Here is a 12,717-nt window from a genome sequence, read left to right as displayed (position 1 = left end):
TTGCTAAGTTGTGACTGACGTGAAGACTTCACTATATATATAGTATATATACAATACGTATATCACTATATACTTACAGTTTAATGTTTCTTGTCTGTCGGTGCGCGGCATGCCTGCAGGAGCAGCAGCAGCTGTGTGCAGCGCTGCAGGAGACCAAAGTTCTTCTGGAAGAACAGCTGGCTAATGCACAGGCACGCTGCTCCTCGCTAAGAGAGCTTGAGAGGGACAATCTTCTGCTGCGTCAGAGAATCATAGACGTGGAAGCGGTGGGTGTATTTAATATTTGAGTGATGTGTTTACTGTATGTGTGTGTATGCATGTGTCCATTCACATTCATATGTTAAGAAATACTAATCCTTCTTTAGATCTTGCTATGAATGTACTTTTATGACATAGGAGTAGCATTTCATGATGAATGAATGTGTGTGTGTGTTTGTGTGAGTGTGTGTGTGTGTGTGTGTGTGTGTGTGTGTGTGTGTGTGTGTGTGTGTGTGTGTGTGTGTGTAGGAGCAGGACACCGAGAGGCAGCGAGTTGATGAGCTGCTGGAGATGAACATGAGCCTCGAGGCGGACCTGAGGCACTGCTGCAGTAGCGGCAGTGTTCCCGCTCCAGTTGCTGCGGTTCACCAACGTTTCCTCCAATCAGAACTGGACTCTGACGAGGAGCTGAACGAAATGATTGGTCAGAGCACATGCCTCTCCGCACCTTGTCATTTAAGACATTTTAATTAACTGATAACAGAAAGTATGTTGAGGTAATACTGGCCCACAGGTTATCAATCAACAATAACCGAGTGAATCTCTTCATATATCCATTTCTCTTTTTCTCCATTTCTTGTTTTGCCTATCTGCCTCTCTCTCCCTCCTCTTCTTCATCTTTCTCCTGCTTTATTTATTTATTTATTTCTCCCTCTCCCTCAGATCAGAAGCCACTGAGTGTGGAGGTGGGCGAGGCTTCGACGCTGATGCTGCTGGGAGCGGAGCAGGAGAATGCAGAGCTGAGGAGACGACTGGAGGAGCTGCAGGCCCAGCAGGAGGTCAGGGTTCAAGGGGTCGAGGGTTATGGCTGGCAGAAATAATCTATAAACTCAATAATCTATAATCTATAGCTCTCCCTGGTTATACACTAAAGCAGGTCATCATAAGAGATAACTGTGCTCGCCTGCACTTTAGAAGCACATGTCTAACTCCATGATATGTAAAGTAAATAATACAGCTTTCAGATGCCCGTAGTGCATTTTATAATTTATATGATCAGCATGTCTTGGTAGGAAGAACCATTGCAGTTACAACTTTTCTTATAAAAATACCAGTAGACCCACCGTTCATGTCAACCTGACATCACCAAAGTCAGACATGAAGCTCTACACTATCTGGGAAAATGAAACAGGAAAAGCAGGAAGCAACAGTTGGACGAGTTAAACATCCATTTCCTCTCGCTGCAGGCTGATTCTCCAGATGCAAAGGATGAGCTGGCATGCCTGGAAATGGAGCATCAGAACACACTCAGCGAGGTAAGCTGAGAGGGAAAGAAAGGCTGCTATCGACCTGAATTCACAGATATGATATGAAATAGTTTCTGGGAGACGGATCTGCTTTGTCACACAGTGCTGAGCGACATTAGGCATCTAAAGCGCTTTGAGCTGCACTCTGTGTATGAAAGGCGCTATACAAATAAAGCTTATTATTATTATTATTATTATATTATAAAGTGTAATAATATGCAGAACGTATTGTCTAAAAAGTAAGCAACTGAAAACTTGTATCGTCATCATGACACTAAATATTCAGTAATCATAAAGGAGGAGGAGTTAGAGCGGGATGTCCTTTGCATTAATCACAAGGTTGATGGTTCGATCCCCGGCTCTTCCTGTCCGCATGTCAAAGTGTCTTTGAGCGAGACACCGAACCCCAAGTTGCTCCCCATGGGCAGGCCAGCGCAGACAATGAGAGGGAAATTGGAAAGTGCTTTGTTTGGTAAGGTCAAAAGGTGCTATATAAATTTCAGTCTATTTTTCATTTTCAGTTTCAAAACTTGAAGAATGAAAATGCCACTTTGAAGCAGAGCCTTGAAGAGCTGGTGACCAAACTGCAACATTTAGAAGACAAAAAGAAGGAAGAAGTGAAGATGCCAGACAGAGAGGAGGAGGATAAGGTGGAGAGAGGAGTCCAAGGCTCTGAATCCTGCAGGGGAGAGGGGGAAGGAAGGGTAAGAGTATTGGGGTTGAGGGAGAGAAGAGGAGAAATCATTGGGACCCAGAGGGAAGCAGGAGTTGGGGAAGAGGTTGTCCATGTTGAAGGGGGAAAAGAAGAACCATGCGATGAGGAGGCTGAGTCCAAAGGAAGAGGAGAGGCAGAGGGAGGGCAGAAGGACAAAGAGAAAAAGGAGAAAGAAAGACACATAAAGAAAGCTCAGACTGCAGTAACAACAACAAGCTCAGAGATCCAAAATCACTCACAAAGTGTAGAAGATAATACAGAGACCACAGCTGTAGTGCAGGCTGTTTGTCCTCTGTCTGGTCCTGATGTGGAGCTTCTGGCGAAGCACCTCCAGGATGCCCAGGAGGAGGCTGACAGACAGGCGATGGTGGCCCAGGACCTGCGCTCCAAACTGGGAGAGCAGAGCAGAAAAACCTGGGAGGCTGAGCAGAGGCTGGTGGTTCTGGAGGCCGAGCTGCAGCGACTGAAGAGAGCTGCCGAAAGTCTGGGAGACGCCCGCAGGCAAATAGAGGTATGGATGGAAGGACGATATATAGATGTATGGTTGATGGATCGAGGGGAGAAAATGTGCTAATAGAGATATTAAGATAATAATGTTTGGTTGATTGGATGGGTGGATGGATGCATTTAAGATATTTAATAAAATTAAAGCAAAGGTTGATATTAAAACAACTTTAGAAATAGATTTGAACTGATATGATAAATAAATTTTGGTAATGATTCACAAAACAATTCAGGTAACAGCTGCATGGCTGTATGTATTAATAGATAGATAGACAGTTCCCCAGCTTAATATCCTCCCGTTGTTTTCTCAGGTTCTTCAGTCAGAGGGTCTGGTTATGGAGGAGGAGCTGTGCCGCTTGCGGAGCCAAGTGGGGCTTCACAGGATGCAGTCCACAGTCATCGCCACCCTGGAGGGAGAGCGGGCCGCACTGGAGAGAGACAGAGATACGCTACGCAGCACCATGGACGCCCTGCGTACCGCCCACCGCAAGGTTGATGAGTACACATTTACACACACACACACACACACACACACACACACACACACACATGATGCAGCTGTGACACCAAACATTTTCATGACCATGGCAGATGTCATTTTTCTTTAGGGAAGATGGACGTGGGGCAGAAAAAAAGAAACGTACAATCCAAATGAAAGGAAGCAGAGTTAAAAAAAAAAAACTGTAACAGAAATGTAGACAATGTTTATTATCTGATGTTATTATTCTGTAATCGCTTTAACTAATTACTTGGTTACATAAAATACATTACATTTTGCGTCTATTGTCTACAATATGCAGTTTCTAATTCAACGCAGATGAGCATCTTAAAAATGTTGTTCTGCTATGATGTGATCCAGTTATATGATCCCATGGAATCAGGTCATATACTGTAGATATAGATAACTTTGAAAAACAGTTCCTTTAATTTCTAAACAATAATAAAACATAATCCACTCTCTTAATGTTAAAGCATGAGGAGGTTCAGTGCTTCATCAGCACCATCAGCACCAGATTGAAATGTGTTTGTTTCAATGCTTGATGCTTTACTTCATAAAACAGAAGAGTTTCCAGTTAGTTCTGACCACCAGAATAATAAGTAAATGGAGTTAATGGAATTAATGGAGACTATAACAGTGTATGTTAAATGAAACATGAAATGAACTCTGCTTCTTTCAGCTGGAGGGGTGAATAAAACCCAAATGGGAAATTACAACTCATCTACATCCTCTTTCTCCCTCTTTGCTTCCTTGTTGTTGTGTGGGTTTAATGAACTAGCCTGTATCGAAACATAACCGACAACGTTGTATTGATTTGGTCATTTATTTTGGTCAATTCATGCAGAACAATGTTGCATAGATTGATTGAATTTGCGTTCATTATTGTGATGTGATTCTAAACCTGGAGGAAACTGGAAGAGCATTATTAAAGGTTTCCTGTGGAGTTCTGTTTACATTCAGTGTCACTCACCAGACACATTGGCACTCATTTACGAAACGAACGTACAACAGAAAACAAGCATAAAACCAGTGTACGGTCATTTCCACGCAAAGCTCGGCATTTATCAATAGGGACGTGAGCGGAGGCTACGATCAAATCTCGTGTCAAGTTTAAACTCCTGTACGCACGTTTTTGAGTCAGTGTAGACTTGCGGTGCAGCATATAATCAGTTTAACAAGAGAAGGAGAAGTCATCAGTTGATCATTTATCGGCATCTGGCTCTTTTAGAAGACCTTTATGTGCCGGTAACAGTGCACACATACGTACATGGGCCACGGTGGAGCGCTCCATCGGATAGATTAAGGGCAGATGGCTCTGTTTTGTGTCAGCGGCGGGGACCCATACACGCCAGAGAAAGTCTGCAACATTGTTTTAACATCGCGCAGGAAAACAGGGTGCCATAAATGTAGTGATGGAGCCAGATGACCCGATGCCAGCTCACGGTTGCCTGGCTCTGACTCATGGAAAAAAGAGTAAAACGAGTAAAATAAAAGACACTGCATAAACTCTGCTACTGTGCGTTTATTTAAATATAGGTACACCTACATGTAGGCCTAAGAGATTGCAATATAAGCCTGTATATTACTATTAGGACTATAGCATACATATGTCAAGGATGTATAAATTAAATAAACTTCAGCTGAAGTCCGATTTACTACGGCAACACTGTTGACTGCATCAGTGATCTCTTTCTACTCCGCATTCTTTCTACAGCCTTTAATACCAGTTTTCAGGCTGCCAAATAGTACACACGTTGGTGCAAATGGACCTGAGATATCAGGGTTTCAATCTCCACCTCTGAAAAGTGCCGCTTCTTAGCCGGATTACGTCTCGCCATGTCGTAAATTGTAGGGGTGAGGCCTATAATACATTGGGACCTGATATTTAAATTACGATTGTTTCCAGCCACTGCATTTATCAATGTACGACCAATCATCAATCTTACGCTCTGATTGGTGTGATACGAACGTTTCATGAATCACACGTGAAGCCTGTCGTAAGATGATTTCTGCGCTCATATCTGTGCTGGTTTCTACGTTAGGTTGATAAATGAGGGCCACTGTGTATCCATGAGCTCTAACAAATGTGCTGAATGCATTTTCTTCTTAAGAAAACATTTGCAAAGCTGATTTTTGTAACATATTGAAATATTTATTGTTTACATCTACGTTTCCTTTTCTGCCTTTGTTGACACGTTGTTTTGTTGAAAGCGTGAAAGAGAAAGAATCCAAACTTGGGTTCAGAATTTGATGTTTTTAGTAGTACCGGCTACAGATGCCAAGATGCTCCACAGAACAATTTAGAAGATCTTTTGTGCCCACAACTGTAAAACATTTGAATTACTTGTTTTTGAGATTTGGGTTGTATTTTTGTCCTAATTTTAAAGTTGTCCTTTCATATTGATCGCCTCTTTTATTGGTCTAGTTTTTAGATCCATCACTTTTTGTTGGCCTTTTATTTATTTATTTAATTTTTTCTTTTATTAGTGACTAGGCAGGGTCCTGAGCTACTCGAATGACCTCTCGTAACGTGTTAGTTTGTGTGTCAGTGTTAATACAAAAGATATAAAACATATCTAGGGTAATACAATGTCTTTCAAATGTCGCCTATTGTGAACCGTCTGATTTGTGTCTTTTTTTGTTATTAGCCACTGTGCGTGGGTGACCAAACTAGTTTCCCTTTTGCACATTAATCAATGTATTTAATCTAAAGTGGCATTAATCATCCATCATGTCTCTTTTGCCAGAGTGACCAGTTAGAGCTCACCACTCAGACTCTCAGGGCAGAGGTCGAACGACAAGTTCGGAGTTTGGAGACTTCTCGACGTCGGGAGGAGGAGCTGGAGGCAGAGCTCCGTGAGGCCACCGTGGAGGCCGAATCTATGGCCCGGGCACGAGATCAGGCGCTGCTGGAGGCGTCAAGGCTGGAGCAGGAGAAGGAGGTGTGTCAGTCGGAGCTGGATGGCCAACGGAAGGAGGGGAGGCAGAGAGAGAGGGAGGCAGCAAGGCTGAGGCAGCAGCTGGAGAGCACGACCCTGGCCCTGGAGCACAGCAACCAGAGAGCTCGGGCTCTGGATGCTGAACACAGGTACACACACTCCTGGTCACACACGTAACCCTGATCACAAGATGAGGTACGCAATTAACTTTACAAGGCATCAGAGATAGCTACATGGCTGCACCATGCATTTATTTTTAATGTTAACTTTATCTTCATTCAACCTGTGTCTGACCTACTGCTGCTGGTGTGTGTGTGTGTGTGTGTGTGTGTGTGTGTGGTATGTGCGTGTGTGCACGCAGACATGTGTGTCAGCAGCTGTCTGAATCCAAAGAGCTCTGCACTCGGCTGCAGGACCTGGAGAAGGAGCTCAGCACTCGATTAACCAGCATGGAGGAGGGTAAACAGCAGCAGCAGGAGCAGTACGCAGATGCTCAGGCCAAGATTAGCTCACTGTCCCAGGTGTGTGTGTGTGTGTGTGTGTGTGTGTGTGTGTGTGTGTGTGTGTGTGTGTGTGTGTGACATCGTAGTTTAGTCACTGACTGCGGGAATGTGTTGAAGGGTAAACTCACCCACACTCAGCAATTCCCTTTATAAACTGAGATCGCTTACACTTTACTTGAAGGTATCTACATAAGAGTGACATGACACTGTCATGAATGTGTCATAAACATTATAAACAAGTCATAAACGTTTATGACATATCGCTTCTTGTGTCATTCGGTTTTTGTCATGACAAGTTAGGGTTAGGGTTAGGGTTAGGGTTCATGTGTCATGACACTGTCATGTTCATGACAGTCTCATGTCACTCTTATGTAGAAACCTTCAAGTAAAGTGTTACCCTGAGATCCTTTCTTCCATAAATAGTAATAATTGTCCATTCTATGATGTTCCTATGTCTGTACTGCATAATAAATCAGTGTGTTCATACTGGAAAAGTGACAAAAGTCAGTAATCTTAAAGAATGCAATTTGCATCCCAAATTTGCTGGATTTTTTAGTGTGTTGTTGATGGACACTATTGTCCCACAATGCAATGGACATGGGAAAGGTTAATGGAGACTCTGCTCACAGGTTGGACGTGTGTTTTCCTAAAATTCACTGTATAGCCTTCAAATATTCCCACAATGGAATGAAAAACATTAATTTATATAATGTGTTGCATTTTATAGATGCAAAAAACACTGTTGTGCAACTCTTCATCTGTCAGTGATGATGCATAATGATGTAAATGTCCAAGATCTCAATTTACTCCACAGACAAAAAAACAATTCCTATTAAATCTTAGGGAAAAAACATTTAGCTTTGTTCTTGTTAATTTGGCTGTCGCCAAAGTCACTTTAACCTGTGACACTGTGATGAATACTTTCCTGTTAGTATACATTAATTTCTTGCCTACTAACAGCTAGCTTAGCATACTGTGAACATTAGTGAACATTAGTAGATTGTACTAACTGTCTAGAAATAGTATGCAGTATGCAATTGTTCCACGACTATATTATTAAAGTGATCATATGAAGATTGGTCCTTTTAAGAATGTATAATGAGTAAAATTATTTTTTTCTATATTTGTACTTTTGATCTGTTTTATATTACTGTTTTATTTCCCACAGATTCTAATCTTTGAAAGCTACACTGCTTCTTATCTCTCTCTTTTCAGGATCTATCCAATGAGCAGGCACATTCTCAGAAACTATCTACTGAAGTCGAACGTCTGAGCCAGAAACTGCAAAACGCTGATGCTGAACTTAAGACAACAACCGATTATCTCAACCAATCACAGGAGAGAATAGAGTCGCTCTCCAAGTGCCTTCAGAAAAGTGAATCTCTTCTCCATTTGGAAAAGAGAAGAGGAAGTGCGGAGGTGGACACTACGTCTAATTCAAAATTAGACTCATCAAACAAAAATCACATTTGTCACACAAACAACCAGGAGACGTCACATCTGGATCAATCCCCTGCAGCTGGCAAAGGTCGTAACCTTTCCATGACGCATGAATATGCCACAAGAGAGACAGAGAGGCAGCTGAGTGAGAGGTTGATAGAGCTGGAAAGAGAGGTGTGTATCTGTGTTTGAATATATTTTTGTGAATGATGTGTGTCTGAGCCGTTGAATCTCATTTGCATGATGACTGTGTGGTTCGGTGCAGCTCCTGTGTGATGGAGATGATCTATATTATGTTGAAATTCTTGCTCTAGGGATGCTTGACAACTATCAACTCACAGTAGGCCGCCACTTCCACGAGTGCAGCACTTTATTTCCAGGACTACCGCTTTATCTCTGCTCATCAGTTTTTATAATGTCACCTCGGATACTGTTAATCTTCCTTATCTCGACTGCTGCTCTCTTGCTCTAGCCCTTACTTTCTCTCTCTCTTTTTTAACACACACACACACACACACACACACACACACACACACACACAAACTCTCACATCAAGCTGTAAGGGGCAGCTTCAGCGCTGCCAAGGTCGGGAATTTCATTCAATGCATTGCTCGGTAGGTATGGTGCTGCATTAACGCTGTCAGATGATTTAAAGTTTTAGATTAGGATGGATGAAGCAAGGCACAGACACCTGTAGCACCAGTGCAACACTGTAAAAATACTCAATTGCAGGTAAAAAGTATTATCAGCGAACTGTATCAAAAATTAGATTATTAATACTGATACAATAATGTGTAAGCAGAATTTTACTGGTGTAGCTGCTTGAGGTGGAACTGGTTTTTACCACTTCAGTATTTTAGTCCGGTGGTTTCCAAACTGTGGTTCGGGTCCACTCATCCGGGTCACAAGAAGAAAAAAGAAAGTTGTGCTAAATTTATATTCATTTTTTATTTTTATTTTTTTACTTTTTTTTATTAACTTTTATCTACTTTGTAGAATACTTTGGGGATACTTGCACCTCTTTGAGTCTTAAACAGTTATTTAAATGAAACCATCTCAGAAGTTAAGACAAGACATGTCTCTAACACACTGCTTTTTTTGTGTGAGGTCACAAGTCAAAAATGTTGGAAACCACTGGTTTAATACAATGTTTTTGATTTTATAAGCCCCTCATATGTTTTTATAATTTAAAATCTTAAACTGAAACGTAACTAATAACTATAGCTTCCAAGTAACGTGAGTAAAGTAAAAACTACAATATTTCCCTCTGAAATGTTGTGGGTTAGAAGTAGAAAGTACCTCAAAATTACATTAAAGTACAGCACTGGAGTAAAAGTACATATTTACTTTCCACTACTGACATTGGCAAGGAAAGTCTAAAAGAGCCAGTGAAAAAAGTAGCAATCCCCTGTGTAGCAGTATGATTCAGTCAGGTTCTGGTAGGAAATGTGAAAGAATTTAAAATGAAGTAAAAAAGCTGCGGCGCACCAAAACTGAGCTCCAGACCCTCCAGATGACTCCCACATGAAGTGTGTGCCAGTACTTGCAAAAATGTGCATATAAATTCACATTGTCGAGTGGGTGAGCCGAGTTATGGTGTGCCACATGCTCATTTAAATTTTGGACAAAAACACCAGATTTTATATCTTCAGCAATTTTGCAACATTGCCTGTTCTTTTGTAATCTATCCATCTCAATGCACAATTAACACACTCCTTTATTTATCAGAGCAGATTTCACAGACACAAATATGTGTACAGGTTTTCTGATTGGATTATTAATGCTTGTACAAAGATTCCACTCAGTGAAACCTTACAGTTTTTAATCAAGTATAAACAACAAATGCGGACCACTTATATTTTATACATTTCTGAAAACTCAGTTACACACAAGATGAATTTCATCTCTGTGTTTATAGATTGACACAAATGTCACACAAAGCTGCTACCTGACTGAGAGTGCTTTAAAAGGTCAGCTGTAGATGAGGTCGAACTTCAAATATGGATATTGTGGCGCCGAAGGTAGCACAGCCCCTGATGCAACTTCCTCTGTACATGGCTGTGGACACTCTCTCAATCCAAACATTTCTCTCTCTCAGAAAGCAGTAGCGGTTGCAGGACAGGAGGCTTTGCTGTTGCGACTGTCTCAGTCCCAGGAGGCGTGTGAGCACCTGAAGGAGCAGCTGGAGGCTCTGCGCCGGCACTCCCTCAGCCTGCAGGAGTCTTGCACCAGAGTACAGACACTCAATACCCAGCTACAGGTGACCAAACACACAGATAGAGAGCATGATTACGGCTGAAATTATTTGTTCAACTCGATCATTAGACCCTTGCGCATAATTTGGACTTTTGGATTTATTACATTATTGGACTACCAGACTGCTTTGATGCAGGGAGACAGCACATTCTAGCCATGCCGGTGGCGTGGCTCTGTGAATGACAGTGTCAGTTTGTTGGTTGGTCGGTTTTTCAAATACCTGCAAAACGAACAACATTCCCATCAACCTCAGCTGTACTTTGTGTTTAATTAGCAAATGTTAGCATACTAACATGCTAAACTACAATGGTGAACATGATAAACATTATACCTGCTAAACGTGTTAGCATTGTCGTTGTGAGCATGTTGGCATGCTGCCGTTAAAATTTAGCTCAAAAGCACTGCTACGTTAGCCTCATAGAGCTGCTAATGTGGCTGTAGACTTCAGATTTCAGTTGTATACAATACATTGTAGCTGAAATATTTTTGGATTCTGAATTGACAAGGCTTCCTTCTTGAAAATGACCACAATGACCAAAAAGAGAAGAGTCTAATCTATCGATATACATATACTTCATGTTCATTTTAATGTAAGTTTTCATAGTACTACCAGCTTGTGAAAGTTCTACAAAGAGCTAGCGTATTGCGGGTGGGACACTGGGATGTACATTTCAAATGTTGGGGTTGTTGGGTTTCTGTAAGAACCCAAAAATATAGGCAACAACATGATCTCTCTGTTTTATAACACACACACACACACACACACACACACACACACACACACACACACACACACAGGTGGAGCAAGCATCTCTTAGCTCCCAGCATGCAGCAGTTGTGGCGCGCTGCAGTGAGAGTGAGGCCCGGTGTGCGGCTCTGGAGGCCGAGTCCAAAGTGTGGGCGCGGGAGCGGGAGGAGTCGGTGGCCAGGATGGAGGCTCTGAGGCGGGACCACGAGCGGATGACTGCTCTGCAGCAGCGGCAGGAGGTGGAGCTGGAGGAGCTGCTGGACAAACACTCTCAGCTGAGGAGCAACAACCGCAGCCTGGAGGCCCAGCACAGGGAGCTGGAGGCCAGGTACAAACTCACTCTGACTGCATTCAATTAGACCCTTTTATAAACATGAAATCCTGACTTCAGAGCATTTTGAGTCTTTTGTGTACCCTTATATTTTTAGTTCTCCCAAGAACAAAAATATACACACAAATCCACTAGCACTACCTTTAAAGACACACACACTCTCTTTCTGTCACACATTTTAAGCCATAATTGTTTTTGTTGGGATGAATGTTGTGTTTGTAATCTCAAGGTACAAGGAGCTACTGGACGATAAAACCCACCTGGAGGAGAGAGAGCGGGAGATGAAGATGGAGAGAGAAGAGATGGAAGCAGATGCCCAGAGGAGACTGGAGAGAGAACGAGAGCTGGAGAGGCTGAAAGAAGACAACGAGAGGTAACAAATACATTCACCAATCAGCTTCTTCAGCATCATGTTAATGAGATCTGATCATCCTTTCACTCCTCTCCTCTCACTGCATGCAGCATTTATTTCTCTATATGAAGCACAGGGAGCAACACAGGGAATGGTTTGAATAAATATGTAATGTAGGAATGCACAGAATGCATTTTTTTGTTATTGATTGAAAGGCTTTTAGGCATAAAACAGCAGCACAGAACAAAGCACAAAACATCAAAAAACAGGATTGGGGAGCAATGGAAAATATGTAGTTTGTTTGAACCTCAGTTCCAAAAACATTTAAAGCAGAAAAATGTAAGGCTTTTGGACTCAATTGATTAATTTATCTTAGATGTGGACTTAAAGCTTTACCTCAGATTTTAGTTTTCTATGTCTTTCAGCCACAGACCAGTCTGACTAATATCTGAGGTTGTGCTTCAACAGTGCTTCTGAGGAGGGAAGGGGGTGATATAATGATGATGATCATCATCATCATACAATACTCATGTACCATGATAATTAGTTAATCAACCAGGTTTTCATCATCATATTGATGTGATTGATTACTCTGACTGTCTCAAATGAAAGGGTGTCAAGCTGGAAACAGGATGGTCTCTTCCTCCTGGTTGTCAGATGACACACTTTGTTAAGATTTAAAATAAGCATGTCCATGCATTAGTAATGTAACGTTTTAACTGAATGAGGTAATTAAAATATGAATGGATTAGTTGATAACAAAAAAATAAATCGGCAACAATGTTGATAATCAAGCACTTTTTTGATTTATTTCTTTAAAGTTAATCAATCAATATTTTCATAATAATAAATGTATCAAATGACAAAGTGAAAGCAATGTGACAATGAAAGGAGTCGCTTGTATTGATGATCCTGCAGAGAATTA

The 12,717-nt window shown here is 41.6% G+C and overlaps 1 protein-coding gene across 2 annotated transcripts in view; it reads left to right on the top strand.

Moving 5' to 3' along the window:
• ccdc88b (coiled-coil domain containing 88B) overlaps window positions 1-12,717 on the top strand; it is a 45,898-nt gene that overhangs the window by 15,314 nt on the left and 17,867 nt on the right. For both annotated transcript variants that reach the window (XM_031303268.2, XM_031303267.2), the window contains exons 11-22: window positions 120-266; window positions 508-682; window positions 922-1,037; window positions 1,446-1,514; window positions 2,027-2,731; window positions 3,036-3,215; window positions 5,971-6,311; window positions 6,524-6,683; window positions 7,881-8,279; window positions 10,204-10,365; window positions 11,160-11,437; window positions 11,670-11,813. In XM_031303268.2, the coding sequence (XP_031159128.1) occupies window positions 120-266; window positions 508-682; window positions 922-1,037; window positions 1,446-1,514; window positions 2,027-2,731; window positions 3,036-3,215; window positions 5,971-6,311; window positions 6,524-6,683; window positions 7,881-8,279; window positions 10,204-10,365; window positions 11,160-11,437; window positions 11,670-11,813 (2,876 nt within the window). The remainder of the gene's footprint in view (window positions 1-119; window positions 267-507; window positions 683-921; window positions 1,038-1,445; window positions 1,515-2,026; window positions 2,732-3,035; window positions 3,216-5,970; window positions 6,312-6,523; window positions 6,684-7,880; window positions 8,280-10,203; window positions 10,366-11,159; window positions 11,438-11,669; window positions 11,814-12,717) is intronic.

The sequence above is a fragment of the Sander lucioperca genome, chromosome 1 (assembly GCF_008315115.2).
Source record: "Sander lucioperca isolate FBNREF2018 chromosome 1, SLUC_FBN_1.2, whole genome shotgun sequence".
Classification (NCBI taxonomy): Eukaryota; Metazoa; Chordata; class Actinopteri; order Perciformes; family Percidae; genus Sander; species Sander lucioperca.
The sequence above is the reverse complement of the archived record's forward strand: the minus strand, read 5'-3'. Positions and strand labels throughout refer to the sequence as shown.